The sequence below is a fragment of the Taudactylus pleione genome, unplaced genomic scaffold, assembly GCF_031769625.1.
Source record: "Taudactylus pleione unplaced genomic scaffold, aTauple2 ptg000041l, whole genome shotgun sequence".
Classification (NCBI taxonomy): Eukaryota; Metazoa; Chordata; class Amphibia; order Anura; family Myobatrachidae; genus Taudactylus; species Taudactylus pleione.
Window position 1 is genome coordinate 24,417,309 of NW_028284443.1, and position 21,521 is coordinate 24,438,829.

The following is a 21,521-nucleotide window of genomic DNA, read 5'->3' on the forward strand; positions in this document are numbered from 1 at the left end:
GCTAATCGGTTTACTGCATGTTTTACATCTGTAGTTTGATACAATTTAAATAAACATTATTCTTTTTATGTGCAGCACTCTTTCTTAACCCCTGAATATTTGTAATTGTTTTCCAAGTAAGCAAGGGCCTGATTCAGCAAGGATCGCTATTGCGATTCCGCATGCAATCATCCGATTGTTGCGTACTGTGCATGCATCGCAGTGCACTCCACTGCAGTGACTACACAGACCCATCACCGAATGATTGACAGGAAGCACCGTTTGGGGGGGGTAACAGGGTTTTGGTCGACGAAACGCATACATGCATGCCAGAGCATTTGAACATCGCTACAGGGACGTGCATAAATTAGCCACTGCCATGCCATATGCAGCTTGGGTTTTCACTGCTGCAATGAGGTTAGCAATTTCTGAGTAAGGTCAGACCTTGTGCAAGTGTGCGTGAGGCTGCGATGGTACTTGATGTTACCGATGGTTTTGCACTCTTACTAAGTATTACGGATGTGTGTAAGGTAAAGTGGGCTCCTTATATTAGGCTGCATATGGCATTGCAATCATTAGCATATCTTCGCATTGTGTGTGTATTGCTGTTGCGATCGCAATAGCAATCCTTGATGAATCAGGCCCCAAGTTTGTAAACTTTTTATGAGTTTAATGTAACAAGCGGAAATTTACCTTGAATTGGTCTGATATACCCCCATGTTATAAAGACCCTAAGCAAACCTAAGCAATGCATCTTTTCATATTGGATAGTAAAGGCATCTTTCACAGCATATGATTTGCTGCAATTCCAACCTGATATTGACTGCAACACAGTCTTTCACTCCAAAATACAACGTTTTTGTAGCCCACACATTTAAAAAAAACAACAATTTAACGCTTACAAGGCTTTTCAACCTTACAAAGCCTGCACGGATTATAGTGATCTGTACAGTGCTTTTCACAAACTCGCCTGCCTCAGATAGGTCTATTGTTTGGGTGGATTTTCTGTTGTCGTACAGTTGGGTTTTGGCCAGTTTTAAAACCGACCATTTGTAAATCTGTGGATTCTGTAGTGTTCTATGCAAAAATGTCAATAGTTGATTAAGTGGTCTAAAGTCAGGTTTTTGGTTATTTTGCTGTCGATTTTGCTTTTAATAAATGGTCTGTTTGCAAATCAGATGGCAAAACGACCTTTAGTAAATTTACTCCCAAAGTGATAAAGCCCTCAATCTCCACCCATATGAAGGGAAGTTCCTACAAAATGTATTGCATGTGGTGCTTGAGGCCAACTAGGATGTTTGGTAAGACTTCCTCCTTGTGTTGGAGAGGTTGTGATGAGCTTGGCTCCTAATTGTACATCTTATGACAGTTTGGGCCTGCCAAATGATGATATGCCAGAGCTCTTTGACATGTTTTCCTTTACACTCTCCATGGCTGTTGCTGTTCATTTTGTATATTTTCTTAAAGCTTTAAAAGGTTTTGTTTTTTTGTTTTTGATTTTTTTAAATGATCTGACTTGCATACATAATTAACTTTGTTAGAAAATAAAAAAATACGTTTCATATTCTTCTTTCTGTTTAAGGTCGAATGGGAGCTGGTGAAAAAAAGAATTCTTCAAATGTGCAATATCGACGACCTTTTGGTTGTGCAGCTCTCAGCATTGCTGATCTCCTAACTGGAGAGTCAAAGGATGACCTCATATTAAAAGTATATATGTAAGAAATCTTATTTACTTTTGAAATATAAAAAAAACTGTTAGACACAATGAAACAGAGATGGAGACCCAAATGTAATAGCCTTTGATTTGTGGACACCTGTGGCAATTTGTTTTACGTCAAAACCAACCTGCTTTAAATCTAGGGACTACAGTGGAGATGTATCAAGCTGTGTAAAGAGTGGAGAAGTTGCAAATAGCAACCAATCTGCTTTGCAGTAACATTTATCAAGTTCATTCTATAAAATGATAGGTAGAAGCTGTTTACACTGCTTGATGCATCAACCCCTTATATCGCCACAATTGTGCTGGAGTCCGCAAATAACAGACAGAGTTCATTGATGTGATTTTGCTGTGTTGATGCTTGGAAGTCTATTTTATTTGTCTAGGTGCAACACTGAAAGTGACTGGTATCAAATCCATGAAAATATCATCAAGAAAATGAATGCTCGATATAATCTGACAGGCTCCAATACAGGCAAGTGTTAACATTCCCCATTTACAAAAGTTATGATTTTAAATAAATGACTAATATTTTTAGAAATATTGGGTAACAATATTATGGGACAGATTCAAGTAGCCACAAACTAGGTCATGCAACTTTTTAAGGCAGGTAAAATTCACAGGCACAACTTTATGCTATTCAATTAGCAATCTGCGGTAAGTTAACACGCGTAACAAAAGGAGACTAGGTGAAAACTAGAATGAAGTCATTATTAATGTAAAAATGTGAGATATAGAGCAGTACCTCTGGTACACCTCTCCCAATGAATGGTACTGTATTTAGAGCTGTTTAAATAGTGAAATATGGCCAATAAAGACCTGTCATTTTCTCTAAAAGGAAAGGCAGAGAAATGGGTTTAATGTTGTGGGACATGAGGTGTTGTATTGATGGGAAATAGGTTTTTGAACTTACAGCTGGGAGCTACAAGTGATTTTTCTCAATATTTTACAAACTTGTATATAAACACTTAACAATCACTATAGAGTTATTTAAATGTATGCCAAATATATGAAGCACTTTTATTTGCGAAAATAAACTGGTTATAATTTTTTGTTCATAAATAAAGGTGATGAAAATCAACACTGTGACACTTAACTAGTACGGTGCACAATGGATTTCCTTCTTCTTGTACCCACCCCAACCCCCTCCTCAGCACTGATTGTGCTTCACAGAATGCCATGCTGGATCGCATTCACAAATAACAAAACTGCAAAATAGGAACTTAATTTTCCACCTGGACACTATTAGACTTATCTCTGCTAGTGGAGTGCCGAAGGAGGGGAGGGGGGACGGAGTGGTAATACCACTGTTGTGGGGATCTATTGCACTGGGAGTGGGGGTGGGAAGTGCTCCATATAGATGAATTGTACTTGGGGGTATACAATACTTCTAAGGTGTCACTAGTTGCTGGCAGTGGGCTGTAGTGCCACAAATGAGGCCTACGTACACCAGTGGGTGGGCAGGGTTGTAATGCCACTAGCAAACTGTTGATATTTAGGTTTCATTATTTCAAATTAAATTGTACCTTAATTACTGAATTCATAAACTCTCTGATTTTTCTTTATTTGCGAGTTTACTGTAGCGCAAAACAAGGTCAAGTTCACAGCATGTATGTTTACTAGCTAAGCTTTCAGGTTTTAGAATATTAATATTGTACATTTGTCGCTATTAAAAGCATGTAAGAAGTATTAAAATGGTTACAATTACATCATACTCGAAAGCGTTTGTGATGTGACTTTGTGTTTTGATCACTGCATGCTCAATTTTCTTGTATTCATTGCAAGTGTCCTCCATTGATCCGACCCACCCGCACCCTGACCGAAAGTGTGGGTATTGGATACCTTTAAATGTTGAGTGCGATGACATTTAAAATGTGGTGTCACATTTTCTCCTGTTCTTGTCATTGTGGGCTCCTTTGTAACAGTTCCACAATTTACTTCCCTGGCCTATTGGTTTTACTTGATTTATTGGTGCAATATATCTCAGAATAAAATGTATTTAGTTTTTAGGGGACTTATTAAAAACAGTAGAGCATTGAAATGAACTAATTGCTTTTACATAAGGTAGGATGGGCATCTTCTACCAATGAGATTTTATTTTGCTAGCCCTGTTGACATACTTCTGCTGTATGACCTACTAAGCTTCTGGAGAGGGCCGAGGATGGTCACATGCTCACAACGCGGCCATCATGGGCTCCACAATCGCCCTCAATTCAACCACCTTAAACCATATTGTACCACCAATTTGCATCTATTGGTGCCTAGGGCCTTTGCCCATTTGTTCTAGATTATTGGCTGAATGCGACTTTCCTGCAAATGTAAAATGCGAAGTCATTTTGGAGTAAAGCACTATTTCTCCTTCATCCACTAGGGGACACTGGAGTCTCAGTACAGTGGGGTATAGAAGTGGGTTAACCGAGAGCTTGCACCTTTAAAAATTTGAATGGTAGCTAGCTCCTCCCCCTCTATACTTCCTTACAGGTCAGTCTAAAATTGTCAGTCTAAAATTTTTGCCCTGGGAGCTGGACCTATACTCCTTAGGGCTCTCTAAGAATACTTCTTCTTTCAGCAAACATTGAGGACACAGACAGGCAGCTCACTGCCCCTGCCTGTCTGCTACGTTGGAGCTGCCGGGGAGACCTCACCGCAGCTGCTTGCGGTGTGCACTGGGGTCTCCTGCTACAGAGACCTCAGTCTCTGGGGAGTTCCAAGACGCGCTGCATGCGGCGCACGTCGCAGTCTCACACAGCAGAGCCCCCCACCGGCAGCATAAGATATCCAGGTTAGTGTGTCCTGGGACTCTGAATAGCAGGGGAGCCCGGACGTTAGGTGGGCATACAAAAATAGCGGTCCGCTGGCACTGAGAACGGGCGCCATATCGGAGACTAATGTATAATTCTGCTCCTGCCTCCCAGCAGCCCCAGTGCTTCCACAAGGAGGCTGGCGGCCATTTTAGCTACTGCTGCACGCTGAGACTGTCTGATCCTCAGCTCTGTGACACAGAAGTCAGGCCAGTACAGCTGTTTTCACAGCACTTATTACTATAACAGCACTATTCAATCAGCGCTGCTAGGGTCATAGCATATCTCCCTCTATGCCCCTTTCGATTTCTTTACAGTTTCTGTGTTGATCTCACTGTCCTTTCACGTGTGTGTGTGTGTGTGTGTGTGTGTGTGTCTACCAAGGGCTCTAAGGCTGCACAAAAATCATTCTCCTGCAAGAATTGTGCAGAGATATTCACACAGGGGGCAGTCTAATACTTCCCTGTTGTGTGACAAGGGTTTTTCTCAGTCTCAGACTGCTGTCTCGCCAATTCAGCCGATATGGTCTGATCAATTAACATCAGTTATGTCTAATCTGTCTGCAGAGCTGGAAGCAGCTCGCAGAGAGAGGGAGGTGATCAGACAGATGTCTTCCGTATCAGAACCAGATTGGGCTCGTTCATTAGCCAGGTCGGTTGAGGGGCTCACAGAGGTGATGTCCCAGGCCCCTCTTGCAACCTCGTCTTCTAATGTCCCTAATAAGAGACTAATTCAGAATCCCTTGAGGTGGGATGAATCAGAGGAGGAAGAAATGCAGGATCCAAAGGAAGGCGAGGTTCAAGAACCAGAGGAGATTCAAATTCTTGAAGAGTCAGAACCTGCAACTCAGGGCGTAGAAGCATTAATTACTGCAGTACGCCAAGTTTTACATGTGGAGGACTTAGTGGTGGCTGCTAGACTGTCTATCTTTAGTAAAAGACAAAGACAAGCTGCCACTTTGCTAGTGTCGGAGGAATTGGGTGAGATCCTAACCTCAACGTGGAAACACCCAGTTAAGTTTCAAATATCAAAGAAACTTTTATCTTAGTACCCCTTTCCCACAGAATGCAGGGAATTATGTGTGACTCCTCCAGCAGTGGATTCCCTCAGTGCCCCGTCTTTCTAAAAAGACAGTACTCCCAGTACCAGGGGCAGTTTCCCTTAAAGAATCCTCTGACAGGAAGTTGGAAAACACGTTAAAATCTATATATACAGTTGCAGGGGTATCCCTTCATCCAGCGCTAGTTAGCTGTTGGGTAAACAAGGCTGTAGAAGCTTAGGCTATGCAGCTTTCAGAGGGTCTTAAGACTGGAGTACAAACTGAGGATCTTATTCAGCTGGCCGAACAGAGGGCTTGATTCAGAGCCGGACGCTCTGACAGAGCGCTCACTCTGAATCAGGGCCGGCCCTCTGTTTTTTTAAAGCGGCCTCCTGGCCGCTTGCATAGCTGTGGGTGACCACTCACAGCTATAGCGAGTGGCCAGGAAGATGGTCGCGATGGTCAAGACCATCGCGACCATCGGGCTTGCGACGAGACCCTTGTGGTAGGGTCTCGTTGCTGCAAGCCCTAGAGTGCTTTCGGCTCTACAAGAGCCGAAAGCACTCCCACTGACATCACTTGTAATGTCAGTGGGGCCGGCCCCAGACGGTAGGTGTTCCCATGGGAACTCCTCTGTCTGCTCAGCCACACCCCCGGCCCGCCCACCAAAGGGGGCATGCTGTCACTCAACTTTGACAGCACGCCCCCTTTGGTACAAGACTCGGAGCGACGGCTTGCCCATCGCTATCCGGGTCTCACGCATGCGCACGATGGAGCCGGCTCCATCGTGCGCATGCACACTGGGCCACCATCGAAACGCTTGCGAGCGGGTCTGAATCAGGCCCAGATTGCTGAATCAGCCTCTTTCCTTGGGGAAGCTTCTAAGGACATATGTAGTCTTTCTGCTAGATCCTCGGCTTTAGCTATCTCAGCTAGAAGAGCTCTTTGGCTGCGACAATGGCAAGCAGATGCGGAATCTAAAAGAGCAGTAGAGGCTCTTCCTTTTTTCTGGGGACGTTCTATTTGGAACGGAGTTAGATAAGTGGATTTACCACCTACTACCATCCACTGCTCCTCCTCCTAGAAAACCTGCTGCTGGACCGTCCTTTCGGTTCTTTCGTGTCCCAGGAAAGTTTAGAGGTTGTTCCAGAGGAGCTCCAGCTTTCTCCTGAGGTACCAGAGGCCGTGGTAGAGCTTCTGCTTCCTCGTCCCAGCAGGACAATGCTGCAGCGAAGCCCACTGCATGACGCTCTCCCTTCTCACTTGGGGGATCCCAGGGTGAGAGCTCGTCTTCTGGACTTCAAAGTAGTGTGGATCAGATCTTGTCCGGATGCCTGGGTCCGTGATATCATTACTCAGGTACTGAAGTTGGAGTTAAAAATCCAACCACCTTCTCGTTTTTTTACGATCGGTTTACCACTGGCAAAAGAAAAGCGGGTGGTAATTCAGGAAGCAATACAAAAACTGCTATTGTCTCAGGTGGTAGTGAATGTTCCGACCCATAAGAGAGGTCAGGGTTTTTATTCCAGCTTGTTTGTGGTGCCCAAGCCATATGGATCAATGAGACCCATTCTCAACCTCAGGGATCTAAACCCCTATCTATGAGCCTTCAAGTTCAAGATAGAGTTCCTCCAGTCTCTTATAGCAGGACTCGAGAAGGACGAGTTTCTTGTGTCCTTAGACATAAAAGATGCCTATCTCCACAGGCCAATCTCATGGCATTGAGGTTGAACCAATTGCCAGTTTATTGCTCCCGAACGAGGGACCTGCAGGCAGTCGCAGTGCATGCACTGACAACACCGTGGCCATTTCACTACGTATACCTGTTCCCTCCTTTTCCGCTCCTCCCTCGATTGCTTCAAAGAATCAAGCAAGCAAAAGTCAAGGTGATACTAGTAGCTCCATATTGGCCCAGATGAGCGTGGTACTCCCACATACAGAGTCTGTTGATAGACGAGCCGTGGCCGCTTCCTCTACAAGAAGACCTCCTTCGTCAGGGTCCGTTTATTTATCAGGACTGAAATCGGCTGTGAAAGTACAAGACACTTCCTATCAACAATGTCGGACATAAAAAATCATCAAATCAATTTCATTATGGAGAATATTGAATTTATACTTAAACATAATTATTTTTGGTACGATGGAAGATTCTTCCTCCAAAAAAGGGGAACAGCAATGGGAACACCCTTCGCACCCAGTTATGCGAATTTATTCGTATCAAAATGGGAAAATTATTTAATCTGGGAAAATAACAAATTTAAGGGAAACATTGTCTGTTGGAGAAGATAGATCAATGACAACTTTTTTGTATGGGATGCCCCAGAAAAGGATTTGAAAGAATTCAAAGAATATATAAACAAAAATAATATCAATTTAGCATTTATGACAATAACAAGCAAAGAAAACATCACATTCCTAGATCTAGAAATCTACATCAAAAACAATAAACCGCAGTCTGGAACCCATATTAAAGAAGTCAATGGAAATAATGCTTTACCAGTATCCAGCAATCATCATAGAAACTGGATTAGGAATATACCGGCAGGACAATTTAGAAGAATTAAACGCAATTATACAGAAGAAGATGTTTATAAGACGCAAAGTGAAATCTAAAAGAAAACTTCATTAATAAGGGATATAAAGAAAGAGACCTGGAATCGCAGTTAGAAAAAATGAAACAGCTGGAAAGAAAAGAGTTAATTACGTACAAAGAAAAAAATAATAAAAACCTTGTTATTCATAACCCAATTTAATAGCAACACCACTGTGATTGAGAATATGGTACGAATACGTTGGCACATTCTGAAATTAGATGAAGATCTACAACCATCCATTTCGAAAAATCCACTAATTATTTATAAAAAAGCAAAGAACATAAAACAAGGACTTGTCTGGAGTTTTATCCCGTTGGAAGAGAAACGTCAAATTTCAAGAAAAAAAGGACATCACTATTGCCCTAATTGTGCAGCATGTAAAAATCAGAAAATGTCGACCACAAAGCCGTTACAAAAATTTACATCCAAAAGCACGGGACAAACTTGTATGACGAAAGAATCCACAAACTGTGAAAGTGAAGAAGTCATATACTTATTAGAATGTCCTTGTGGACTGCAGTACGTGGGCCAAACCAAAAGGAAGATGAAGATCAGGTTGGCAGAACATCTGTACAACATAAAAAGAGGCTTAAAAACACACAGCCTCTCGAACCATTTCCTGGAAGTACACAATAAAAATCCAGAAGGTTTAAAGTTCATCGTTATCCAGAAAATTGCCCGTAATTGGAGAGGCGGAAACATTGTAAAAATTCGAAGAACAGAAACTAAGTAGATTTATGAATTACAAACCCTACAACCCCATGGATTGAATATAGATCTAGAACTGAATGCCTTTTTATAAAAACTGTTTTTATTCTTTAACTATTTTAATTAATATCTTTATACATGTCATCATTTTTAATAAATTAATTTTTTACTCAATATGTGGCACCTAAAAAATAGATTTATAATGATATCTCAGTTTAATTTAAGAAACTTGCTTTAGGAGCAAAACATAGATTCCAAAATGGAGGCAAAGTACATGGATACCTCCTTTCTTAAACACACTTCCGGGAGGAAGTCATGTTTTTTTGAAAAAATCAATAAAGCTTATTGTGTATTTAAAGACACCATGTTGACAACAATGCCATCCTTGACAAAATGTGCACGCGCACGAAACACGATGGAAACAATTGGTGGTAACCCCCTGCATACTGTACACCACGGCCGCTCACTCTCTCTGCCCACCCACCACCAACCCGCTGACGTCATCAGCAGCAGCCGCTCATAGCCAGACGCCGGCGGTCCACGTGGAGCAAAGAGCCAGGGCCCGGCTCAAACGAACAGCTCCCTGATCACAACCCGGACCGACTCTCTGGAGAGAGGACAGAGGACGGAGGAATTGGATCCACTATAAAGGGTAAGGTAGGGAGAGTTAGTTTCATTTCCATCGCAACGCACAGTAACTGCTAAAAGGAACCCACCAATACCAAATCTCTATAAAGGGGCTATAAACATTATTCTAACATATCTTTTTTACAGGTGCCACATATATATAGTTATATATTACCCTCAACTAGTGCTCATTTTTATTATACAGGACTTAAAGCGGCTTTGTTTGACGGCGTGGCTATTGAAAGGGCCTTCCTCAGGAAAAAGGGTATCCCGTCCAGTGTGATTCCTACCATGATTGGGGCTCGGAAGGAGGTCACGTCTAAACATTACTACCGGATATGGAAGACGTACGTAGCTTGGTGTGAGCACCGCAGTTCACCTCCATCAGAATTTAAGGTATCACACCTCTTTCTTTTCCTACAGGCTGGTTTAACAGCAGGCCTTCGTCTTGGTTCCTTAAAGGTGCAGGTATCCGCGCTGTCCATTTTCTTTCAGAGAAAATTAGCCTTATTGCCGGATATCCAGACCTTTCTACAGGGAGTAGTCAGAATTCAGCCTCCTTTTGTGCCTTCAAACGGCACCATGGGACTTTGATTTGGTCATGTCTTTTCTCCAATCTAACATCTTTGAGCCGTTACAGAGAGTGGAGATAAAGTATTTAACCTGGAAAGTTGTTTTTCTTTTAGCGCTCGCTTCAGCGAGGCGCGTGTCTGAGCTGGGTGCTCTATCCTGTCGTCCGCCTTATCTAATTTTCCACGAGGATAGGGCGGAGCTGCATACGCAGAAGTCTTTCCTTCCTAAGGTTGTATCTGCTTTTCATATAAACCAACCAATCGTGGTCCCAGTGTTTAAGGATGATGAGTCTCCAGTCTCTAAATCCTTATATGTTGTTAGAGCAGTCTGGATTTATGTCGACAGAACTGCTTCTCTCCGAAAGTCGGATGCACTTTTTGTTTGGTTTGATCTGGCGCGACCAGGTTGGCGGCTTCAAAGCACACCATTTCTAGATGGATTCATCTGACTATCTAACAGGCTTATATGGCGGCTTCAAGACAGCCACCTGTTTCCATTACTGTGCATTCTACGCGTTCGGTAGGTCATTCATGGGCGGCTGCTCGTGGGGTCTCCTTAAACCATCTTTGTTGAGCGGCCACTTGGTCAGGCAGGCATACTTTTATAAAGTTCTATCGTTTTGATACATTTGCGGCCTCTGCTTCAGAGTTTAGCCATGCAGTTTTGCAGGGTTCTCAGCGCTCTCCTGCCCGGGATGAGAGCTCTGGGATGTCCCCACTGTGCTGAGACTCCAGTGTCCCCTAGTGGATGAAGGAGAAATCAGGATTTTGGTACTTACCAATTAATCCCTTTCTCCGATTCCACAGGGGACACTGGACGCCCACGCTGCGCTGTTCCAACTGCATAAGTTATTGTTTTCCAGGTTCAGACGGTTGTTTTTTATCCAGGGTCTGCTTGGAATGTTGTTGTTTCTTTTATAACACTATTTACTTCATTGTACGTGAATGCTGTGGCTTTTCTATCTCCTTTCTCCTTATGTTCCAGCTCCCCTCGGGCACAGTTTATCTATATCCCCTGTAGGGGGTATAGAGGGGGAGGAGCTAGCTAGCATTCAAATTTTTAAAGGTGCCAGCTCCCGGTTAACCCACTTCTATACCCCACTGTACTGAGACTCCAGTGTCCCCTGTGGAATCGGAGAAAGGGATTTATCGGTAAGTACCGTAATCCTGATATAAATAAAGATTAATATTATTATCATTATTATTATTATTACACAACTTTCCTGTATGAAATAAAAATAGGAATAAAAGTGTACTCTTCCCTTGTTTCCTAATTGAAAGATGTCTAATAAGAGAAATGACGTTATCCTGTGTGATTACTGTGATATCCGGCATTCTTTCCTCACCATCTAGATCAGGGGTCAGGGAACTTTTTTTTACCTTTTACCTCAAAATATTTTTAGATACACCGATGTTACCCCCTTGATTTGAATTGAAGGAAATCATATAGTAGTGCCCCCGTAGTAAGCCCCTGTAGTAGTGCCCCCATATAATGCCCCTGTAGTAGTGCCCCCATATAATGCCCCTGTAGTAGTGCCCCGATATAATGCCCTTGTAGTAGTGCCCCCATATAATGCCCATGTAGCAGTGCCCCCATATAATGCCCATGTAGTAGTGCCCCTGTAGTTAGGCCCCTGTAGTAGTGCCCCCATAGTTATGCCCCTGTAGTAGTGCCTACATATAATGCCCCTGTAGTAGGGCCCCCATATAATACCCCTGTAGTAGGGCCCCCATATAGTGTCCCTGTTGTGCCGCTTGTACAAAAAAAACACTTACCTTAATCCCCGTTCCTGCATCCGCCGCCGTCCTGTCCGCCCGGCTGCTCCTCGGAACTATGGGAGAGACATTATGATGTCTCTCCCATAGTGTGCATGGAGAGAGGCAGAAGCTGGAGTTCTATTGTCAGGCCGAAAAGATGCTCCAAAGAATAAACACTCATGGTTATTGTTTAAATGACTGTTGAGGATATGGAGAAATTCAAAACCTATCAGTATTTATAGACTACCTGGATTTCTGGCTGTCTCTATCTGTCCATGTGTTTTGCTGCCCAGGGCCAGTGCTACCATTAAGCAGCTTTAGCGTTAAAGACCTTATGTGGATCACATCTCATTTACCTTTGACACAGCACAGTGGATGCTAAAGGAAATTTTGAGAACCTACTGTATGACCACTGACTGGTAAATCTTTTTGCTGCTAATGTTATCCTATTATTATTTTTATTTATTTATTTTTTAATGTGCACCATTAAATGAATACATTTATATATGATTACTTTTACAACCGTCCATCATATTTTGAGCGATTTATACAGCGCTGGCATCTATATATTTTTATGTTGTGATATACTGTCTTAAACTTTCTGACTGTCAGTTATATCTATCTCTGCTGCTCTTTCTAAACCCTCAACTACCAGGTGTGTATTACTTCACATTTACTTGTATTTGTGAAGGGTGTCACATTGCAATACTAGCTTTACACTGATTGTGTGCTGCTGGCTAGTTATACTATGTCTAAAGGCAGGGATAAAAAGATTCTGATCAGCGGGCTTGTACCCTCAGGATTCAGTGCAGGATGGTCTGTGTGCTATTTGTTATGTACCACCTCTCCAGCCCCCACCGTACCAGCCCCTGTCCAGGAGCCACTTTGGGCGCCCTACTTATCCCAGGTTATGACGCAGCTAGTGGACTGCTTATCAGCCCCCATGCTATTACAGCCTACTATGTTGGTACCCCCTATGCAACCTCCTTGAATGGATGTTTCTGCCTACTCACCTCAGAATATGACTCAAATGTCTGCCGCCTATCGGCAAATGTTACAGGCGGACAGACCGTTAGACGCCAAGGCACATATGCGGACTGTATCATCCTCTTAGTCCACCCAGCTTTTGGATTCTGACACATTATCTGAGGAGGCAAATGATGCACAAGGTTCTCTCTCCAGGTCACACTCGGACGATAAGGACCGTCATTCAACAGTGGATGTCCCTTCTTTAGTGAGGGCGGTTATATCGATTCTGAATATAGAGGATCATGAACCGGCCCCTAAGCCTAAAACCCTGATGTTTAAATGTCAAAAGGTGGTTAAGGCTGAATTCCCTCAATGAAACAAGCTCACTGAGCTTATGGGGGAATCATGGGGTACTCCTGGCAAACGGATCCAGGTCCCAAAAAGACTAGCGTCTTTTTACCCTCTCCCTACTAGTGAGTGTACTAAGTGGGAGGTCACTCCTACTGTTGATTTGCATGTGACACGCTTAGTCAGAAGCTCTACACAGCCTTTACCGTCTACATCCTCCCTTAAGGATGCCACGGATAGAAAACTGGAAACTTGTCTCAAGTCAGTCTACTTGCTTTCTGGCGCTATTACTAGGCCGGCTATGGCTGTGGCCTGGGATGGACAGAGGCACTGGAAGAGAGCCTGCAATCAGACGCTACCAGGGAAAAATTGGCCTACATCTCCCATATTCAGGAATCTGCCTCATATTTGGGAAAAGCTGCGTGGGTACTGGACTCCTTGCCTCTAAGGCATCTGCGACCTCGGTAGTCATCCACCGGGTCATTTTAACTACAATCCTGGATAGCGGACACGGGATCCAAGAAGGCACTCGAAACCTTACCCTTCTCTGGAGACAGGCTGTTTGGCGCTCTCGTTGGACAAAATCCTGGCTACCATGGCAGCCTCAAAATCTGCCTTTCTGCCATCAGCAGCTGCCCCTAAGCCTAGACCGTCCTCTTCTTGGTCCTTTCGCCCCCAGGGTATGGCAAGAAGGCAGTCCTTTTCCAGGCAGTCTAGTTCTCGCAAGACCACCAAGCCACGATCCAAGCAGTCTTGCTCGGCCAGACATCCAGCTTCCAAGTCTGACGACAAACCCTCTGCCTGATGGGGCAGGCCTCCTCCTGGGGGATCCCAGGGTGGGAGGCTGACTTCTTCAATTTTCTGACTGGTGGTGTCAAACAACAACAGATGCCTGGATCCGAGAAGTGGTCTCTCAAGGGTATGCCCTTGCCTTCCTGAGGCATCCTCCCCAGCAATTTTTTGGTACAGGTCCCCCATCAGACCCCATCAAGGCCCTGGCCCGCCAGGAAGCCATTCACTCCCTGCTGCGATAAGGTGTGATAATACTGGTTCCTTCGGCTCAGCGAAGAACTGATTTTTATTCCACTCTCTTTTTGATTCAGAAGCCGAATGGGTCTCATCAGCCTATTCTGAATCTCAAATCCCTCAACAAATTTATCTGAGTGCCCAAGTTCCGCATGGAACTCTGAGATCAATTGTCCTGGCATTGGAGCCTGGGGATTTCATGGTTTCTCTGGACATTCAGGATGCATACCTGCATGTGCCTATTACTCCAACCCATCAACGGTTCCTACGGTTTGCTATCCTGCAGCAACTTTACTGACTTTTGGTCTGTCAACAGCCACTAGGGTCTTAACCAAAATAATGGCAGTTATGGCAGCCCACCTCAGACACCAGGGAGTCAGAGTCTTGCCATACCTAACAGAGCTCTTAAACTTGGCACATTAACCGGTTGTGTTACAACGCCATCTCCAGGTGACCGTGGACTGCCTGCAAGCACACGGCTAGCTCATCAATTGGAAAAAGTCCTTTCTATCTCCGACACAGCGGGTGGGACATCTGGGGGCACTCCTGGATTGTCGAATACAAGGGATCTTTCTGCCAGCGGACAAAATTTTGGCACTGCACTTGCATGTGCGCAATTTTCTCCACAATCGGAGGGTATCCATTCACTCTACAATGCAGGTTCTAGGGTCCATGGTATCCACCTGCGATATGGTGGAATATTCCCAGTTCCACTTCAGGCCCCTTCAACAACCGATTCTCTCCCAGTGGAACGGGCAATATCATCTGATCTGGTCCCAGACGATTCTCCTCTCTCCGGAGGTTTTGCTTGCCCTCTCATGGTGGCTACAGATGTCCCATCTAGACAAGGGTCGCCCTTTCTGGATTCCAAATTGTGAGCTTCTCACTACAGATGCCAGCCTTCGCGGATGGGGCTTGGTAACCAGTTATACTTTTCAGGGACGATGGACAACCCAAGAAAGTCGCCTGCCCATAAACATTCTGGAGCTGCAAGCAGTGTACAGAGCTCTCATGCTGGCACAGGATCTCCTCCGGGGCAAGCCGGTCCAAATCCAGCTTACCAACGCGACTGCGGTAGTCTACCCAACCATCAACAAGGCACGCGAAGTCGGGCAGCCATGCTGGAAGTAGCACGCATCCTGGTCTGGCCCGAATGTCATCTCCCAGCAATCTCAGCAGTGTTCATCCCTGGAGTCCTCAACTGGGAAGCAGACTTCCTAAGCCATCAGGACATACACGCTGGAGAGTGGGCTCTACACTCAGATGTCTTTCAACTCCTGATGGACAAACTGGTTGTGCTGAAAAATTGTGCAAGGGCTGCACGTGGTTTTGCGTCCACACCTTTCTCAGGTTCTACGCCTTTGATACCTTTGCCTCTCAGGATGCTTCCTTTGGGCGTCAGATTCTCCTTTCTGCTCAGGAGCGTCCCCACCCTTAGGGGAAACTGTTTTGGGACATCCCCATGGTATCCCTGTGGATCCCTATGGACCCTGAAGAAGAGTTATAGTAGACTTACCTTTGTTAACTTTATAAGTCCATAGAGTCCACAGGACGCCAACCCTGATGCACCTGGCTTCAATGGGTATATTCCTCTTGGTCATGGATTCCCTCATCTTTTGTGAGAGTGTTTCTTGTGTATATTATTCTTCCTTCTCCTCTTTCCTGCTTCTGCCTTGGGCTTGTTTACAAAACAGTCTGCCTGTGGACTGGTGCATCCTGGGAGCTAAAGCTTTGACTGTTTTGTGGCCGGATCACTCCAACCACGCACACACCCATGGTATCCCTGTGGACCTTAAGGACTTCGATGAAATAGAGTTAACAAAGGTAAGTCTACCATAACTCTTAATATTTTTTTAATTACAGCAGTGTATCTGAAACTTTGAATCAGGTTTGCAGTTCCTCACTCGCTAAAGCTTCAAAAATAGTAACTAAAAAAAATAAAAAATTAGCCACTGTGCTAGCAAAAAGCATGGAAGAAATAATAGAGACACGCTAAAATAAAATAAAACTACTAAAAACTATTAAACATTTAATGACTAACAATAATGGAAAAATTCCATATACAAATACTGTATACACATAAATAATAAACAACGGCCCTTAAAAGTACAATATTTAGGATAAGTGAACAATGCCTTGCACTACCACTTCGTAGATGATGAATGTGTGCTGACCAAAAAAAGTCCAAACTGACAGGACTGCCTAAATTCCAATAGATTGATGCACATGTATACGAATAATTGACCTAAAACTTACACAGGGGAGTCCTGCTTTACCAGTTCAATTGTCTGATATATGTACAGGTATTCCCTTGGTGAGGTTCCGTGAGCAATAGACCTTAATGTGGTTCCAGTGCACTAAGCTGCGTATAAGGAACAATCTTTTCCAGTGTTTATGCACTTGCGCTTATAGGAGCAGCTAAAGCAGACGGCACAGGTAATGATTTACCGGTGGTTTGGTCGTTGCAAAGTAAACTGCGGCATGAAATGACAGGCGAAAGTCCTCTAACGGGTTTATATATATATATGGCCGCTCTAATAGGTTCCTCCTTTTATTCATTTAGCTTACACCTGTGTACATATAGGTGTGATAAATGTAGTGTTGATAATGGCGTTTTTTGCCAATGGCATAAAAATGCACATTGTGTGTGCCCTGCTACACTGTACAGGCTCAGGCAAAGTACCACCCATACACAAAATGCCCCCTGGCGGCATGCTATGGTTAAGACTAGGTTCCACCTGTTGGTGGACAAGCCCCCGGCCAGCACCGTACATACCCATCATGAGGAGCCAAGCCTGCCCATTGAGTGGAGCAAGAAATACCCCTTAATTACTTGCATAATTTTCCAGAAATTATTTTTTTAAATGCAGGCAATGTTGACTAACCTCTTAATTGATGCAATCATGAATGGGCATGTTTGTAATTACAGTCAGAAGATAACCACAGATGGCCTTTAATGGCCTGGATTGCATTAACAGGCCAAATAATGACAGATCTCATCCAATTTTTTCACATGTGGGGCCAAATTTGACATCTGTTCTGTTGCCTGACAGCTTTTATGTTATTAAGCATAGGTCCTTCTACATAAGACCTCTTTTTTTTTCTAAATATCTATATTTTAGTGTGAGCCGCAAAAATAATTTTTCAAAAGTATTTAATGTATTTCTTCCATAGATCTTCAAATCTCTGGTCATCTTTGTTGCTACTATATGTAGATGTCATGCTGGAAAACAATTTCTGCCAGCAGCATATTCTGAACAGACCCCAATTATTGCAAGATTTACTGAGAACAGTTATATATGTAATATTATTCTGTAATGTTATTACTGCCGTATAAGATATGAAGACATAAGTGGTTTTTTTCCACTATAGTTTTTCTATTACTATTTTTAATTGCCACTCTTTGAATAGATTGTTGTTGATAATACATTTCCCACTCACACTATTGACTCACACTATTTATTTATTGTTTAGTAATTATATACAGACTTTTTTTCTTGCACCATTTAATAACTTGTACAAACAGTCTCAATTATGCAAACCATGCAAAATGAATTTGTACAGTAAACAATGAGATTTGATCATCCTTATTTTCCCGCTAAATGAAGAGAGTTCATACAATTTTATAACATCTTATTTTGAGTAATCAAATAATGCAAGATGAGACTTAACATACTGTTCTTCAACTACATTTAATTCAAAATGTCTGTACTGATGCAGTATTTATTTTCTAATTTTCAAATGTATAAAACTGTTAAAATCATAGGAGTAGTTTCAGTTAAGTTTATTTTGGGAATTTCCAGTTTAACATGTGAACATTCAACACTTTCCAAAAACATTAGTGTTTACTCTAGTTTTTTTTTAGGGAGGGTGCTGATCACTGAGGATGGCACTCTTTCATTTTGAAGGGCATATTTTACTTGTGCGCACACCCAAAAAGGAAAGAAATGTATATTAAATACATATTTTTTTCGTCACATGAATAAAGCTTCTGTATTGTTTCTGGGAATGGGGTGATATAAAAAGTAGATAAATATATTTTTAATATGATATCTACCACTACAGTTTTATGCGTAAAAGTATTTTTAAAAATATATATTTTTTTAACAGCATTGTATCTGAAACCTTGAATCAGGCTTGCAGTTCCTCTGTCCTTTGCACATGCTTCGTAGTAACAATAGAACAGATATTACACACAAAAATTAATTGACCTATATATACCAATAGCTACAGCAGCGTTGTGTGCAAGTGGTCACTCACTAAAACTTCAAAAGTAGTAACAGTAAAAAAAAAATTAATTAGGCACTGTGCTGGCAAAAAGCAAGTAATATTGGCATCGCAGAAATCAATCAAGGCATGTTAAAATAAAATACTATTAAACATTTAATGACTAACAATAATGGAAAAATACAAATATACACATATATTATAAATAATAAACAAAACTGCCCTTAAAAGTGCAATTATATAGGATAAATGAACAATGCTTTGCACTGTGCTGAATATGTGTGCTGAGTGCTGACCAAAAAAAAGTTCAAACTGACAGGACTGCCTGAGGGCCAATAGATTGATGCACATGTATATGAACAATAGTCCTAAAACTTACACTGGGAAGTCCCGATTTACCAGTTCAATTGTCTGGCATATATATAGGTATTCCCTTGGTGAGGTTCCAGGAGCAATAGACCTTAGTGTGGCTCCAATGTTCTAAGCTGTCTTTAGGGAAGAATCTTTGAGTGTGTGCACACTTGCACTTACAGGAGCAGCTAAAGCAGGGTGCAGATTACCAATGTTGAAGGGCACATTTTACGTGAGGGCACACCCAAAAAGGGGTGTGGCCTCCAGTGGAGGGCATGGCCTCATAATTCTAGAGACATATAGAGGAAAACATACTGATTCTTTAGAAGTGGTGTAATCACATGTACTGGTTTACAAATGAATGTATAATTGATATGTAATTTCTTTTATGGCAATTAACTTTAGACAGTGGGAATGTTGATAAGCAAACTTTTTTTTCCTGACAGTGCACCTTTTCTTCCAAATTAAACTTCAGTTCAATTTTATGGCTCAGATAAAACTGCCTTCTTTTTCTACCCTTTTCATTTTTGTACTAATTCACATTATGTAGCTTCTTCCATTCGATGGGACTGTATGGTTTTCCATTTTATAGTGAGCGAGAAAAAAAATTAGGCTTTTAAAAGACCACTAAACATAAAATATATTTTGTCTTGTATAAAAGTGAAATTTGTTTCTTTGTGTGTGCTGATTCAAAATATATTTGTTTTGTACATGGACAAAAAGTGACTGGCTACAGTGTCTTCCAATAGATTAACAGATTAGGACATTTGCTGTGTGAAGGAAACACTTTTATCAAATAAGGTTTCAGTTTTTATGCACTCCTGCAACTTTATTATATATGTGTGTGGGATAAGATTGTATGCTTAATTGTATCACACACACCCCTCCCCCCCCCCCCCAACATTTGTAAGTTTAGAATTATTACACACGGGGGCGTGGCTACAGCAAGGGGGCGTGACTTGTCCACTTTCTTTTTTAGAAAAACACCCCACAAATGTATTTCTGCACGCGCTGGACCTGCCTTCAGTGCATGCAGTAAGGAAATATCTCCCACCCTCCTGAAAATTGTAACGAATGTGCTGATCATGGGACATTGGGGCAGTCCCCTCAACATAGGATTTTCCCATGATGGGATTCACTGACGGACCTAGATTCCAGCTTCTCTGGCTATGCCCGGATTCCATATAGGAGGCTAACCCCAGTGTGGTCCCTTCTTACTTGCTAGATCAGGGTTGCTTCTGCTTTTTTCAATGTTACTACAGACCGCCATCAGCTCTCAACTGCAATGGCTATTATTCGCTTCTGTCAAGACCTGTCTCCCCACACCTCTGCATCTTAAAGGGTTTTTCACTGCCTTACATGGTGCTCCAGAACTCTAATTTCTTCAGCCTCGTTTGCAATCATATTTCTTATTACATGGTGGAAACATTTTTTTTGCAACAGTGCTAACTTGCCTCTGCCTCATCGCATGCTACCAGTTTCTGCTCTTGGATGCTCTTTGGATTGGTGCTTCATAATACTTGTGAGTACTTGCTCGGCTTGCGGAGTGCTCATTACCCTGCTTTATTTCATAGTTTGCCCAATTTATTTTATAGACCAGTTACATTTTATTGTAATGCATTCATCTTCAAGGCTCACTATCATAATTTGCTATTTCGTGAACCTCATCCAGCGGTGAAGAACTGAATTAAATACCTGATATTGTTTAGATTGGATTGTGCTTGTTACCAATTGGAAGGTTCTTGTTGTTTGTGGGCTTTCTTGAGTAGCATTGGGTAACTCTTATCTCACTGTATGCCCCAAACCCTTTTCCTTAACGAAATATTTGACAAGATATCAAACCCCAGAAGGAACACATTATTATACTTGGGAATATTCCTCTTGTGCCAGATCTCAAAGTGGACAAGACCTTCTCCTTCTAAAACCACTGGCCTCTCTACAGTGTTTCTAACTCTTATGTCTGTGTTTGATCTTTGTTGTCTGACAAGTTTTACCTTTTTGCTGAATATACATAATTCCCTCTCCTGTATTGATTTAATACACTTTAGATAAGTGGACCCTACAATAGTCTAAATATCTTGACATTCTTCCAATTACGTTGTCAGACGATGCTCCATGGCTTTGGTTGTGGCGCATAACCAAATTCCATATCCCATCACCAGTGATGTCAGTGAGAGAGCTTCCAGCTCTAGTTGAGCCAGAAGCTCTCTGGGGCTTGCGGCCACTAGACCCTACCACAAGGGTCTCATCGCAAGCCCGATGGTCACGATGGTCTTGACCATCGTGACCATCATCATGGCCGCTCGCAATAGCTGCGGGTGGTAACCCACAGCTATGCGAGCGGCCAAGAGGCCGCAACTAAAAAAACATGCGCCCACCCTGATTCAGAGCGAGCGCTCGCTTTTTGCGACCGCCTCTGAATCAGGCCCCAAGTGTCTGTATTAAGATGCACGTACTGCGACTCCATCTACCTCTGCCGGGCCGAAACATCAGTGATTGTGCTGGTGATTTTGGAGGGTTGTGGCTGAGCTTAGCTAGCAGCGTGGCTGCAACCTGGACTGCATCGGATGCTTGGAGATGTCAGGTAAGGCGATTCCTCGCTTACGGGGAATCGCGTGCGGTAGTGCTTCTGGTGTCAGACACGCACCAGAAGCCGCTGCTGTAAGGACCAGGGATTGTCTGCATCCTTACTACACCAGCCGGGGCCCTATCGTCTAATGCCGGGGATCGGCAGCAGACGCAATCTGCTGCTATTGCTCCATTTGATCCTCAACTACCAGGATGGTAGGGGTTAAATTGTACTTC

At 42.9% G+C, this 21,521-nt stretch overlaps 1 protein-coding gene across 1 annotated transcript in view; it reads left to right on the forward strand.

Annotated features, from left to right (window-relative positions):
• DOCK4 (dedicator of cytokinesis 4) overlaps window positions 1-21,521 on the forward strand; it is a 422,657-nt gene that overhangs the window by 193,416 nt on the left and 207,720 nt on the right. Inside the window, exons 11-12 of the mRNA XM_088457720.1 lie at window positions 1,562-1,694; window positions 2,083-2,171. Of these exons, the coding sequence (XP_088313846.1) occupies window positions 1,562-1,694; window positions 2,083-2,171 (222 nt within the window). The remainder of the gene's footprint in view (window positions 1-1,561; window positions 1,695-2,082; window positions 2,172-21,521) is intronic.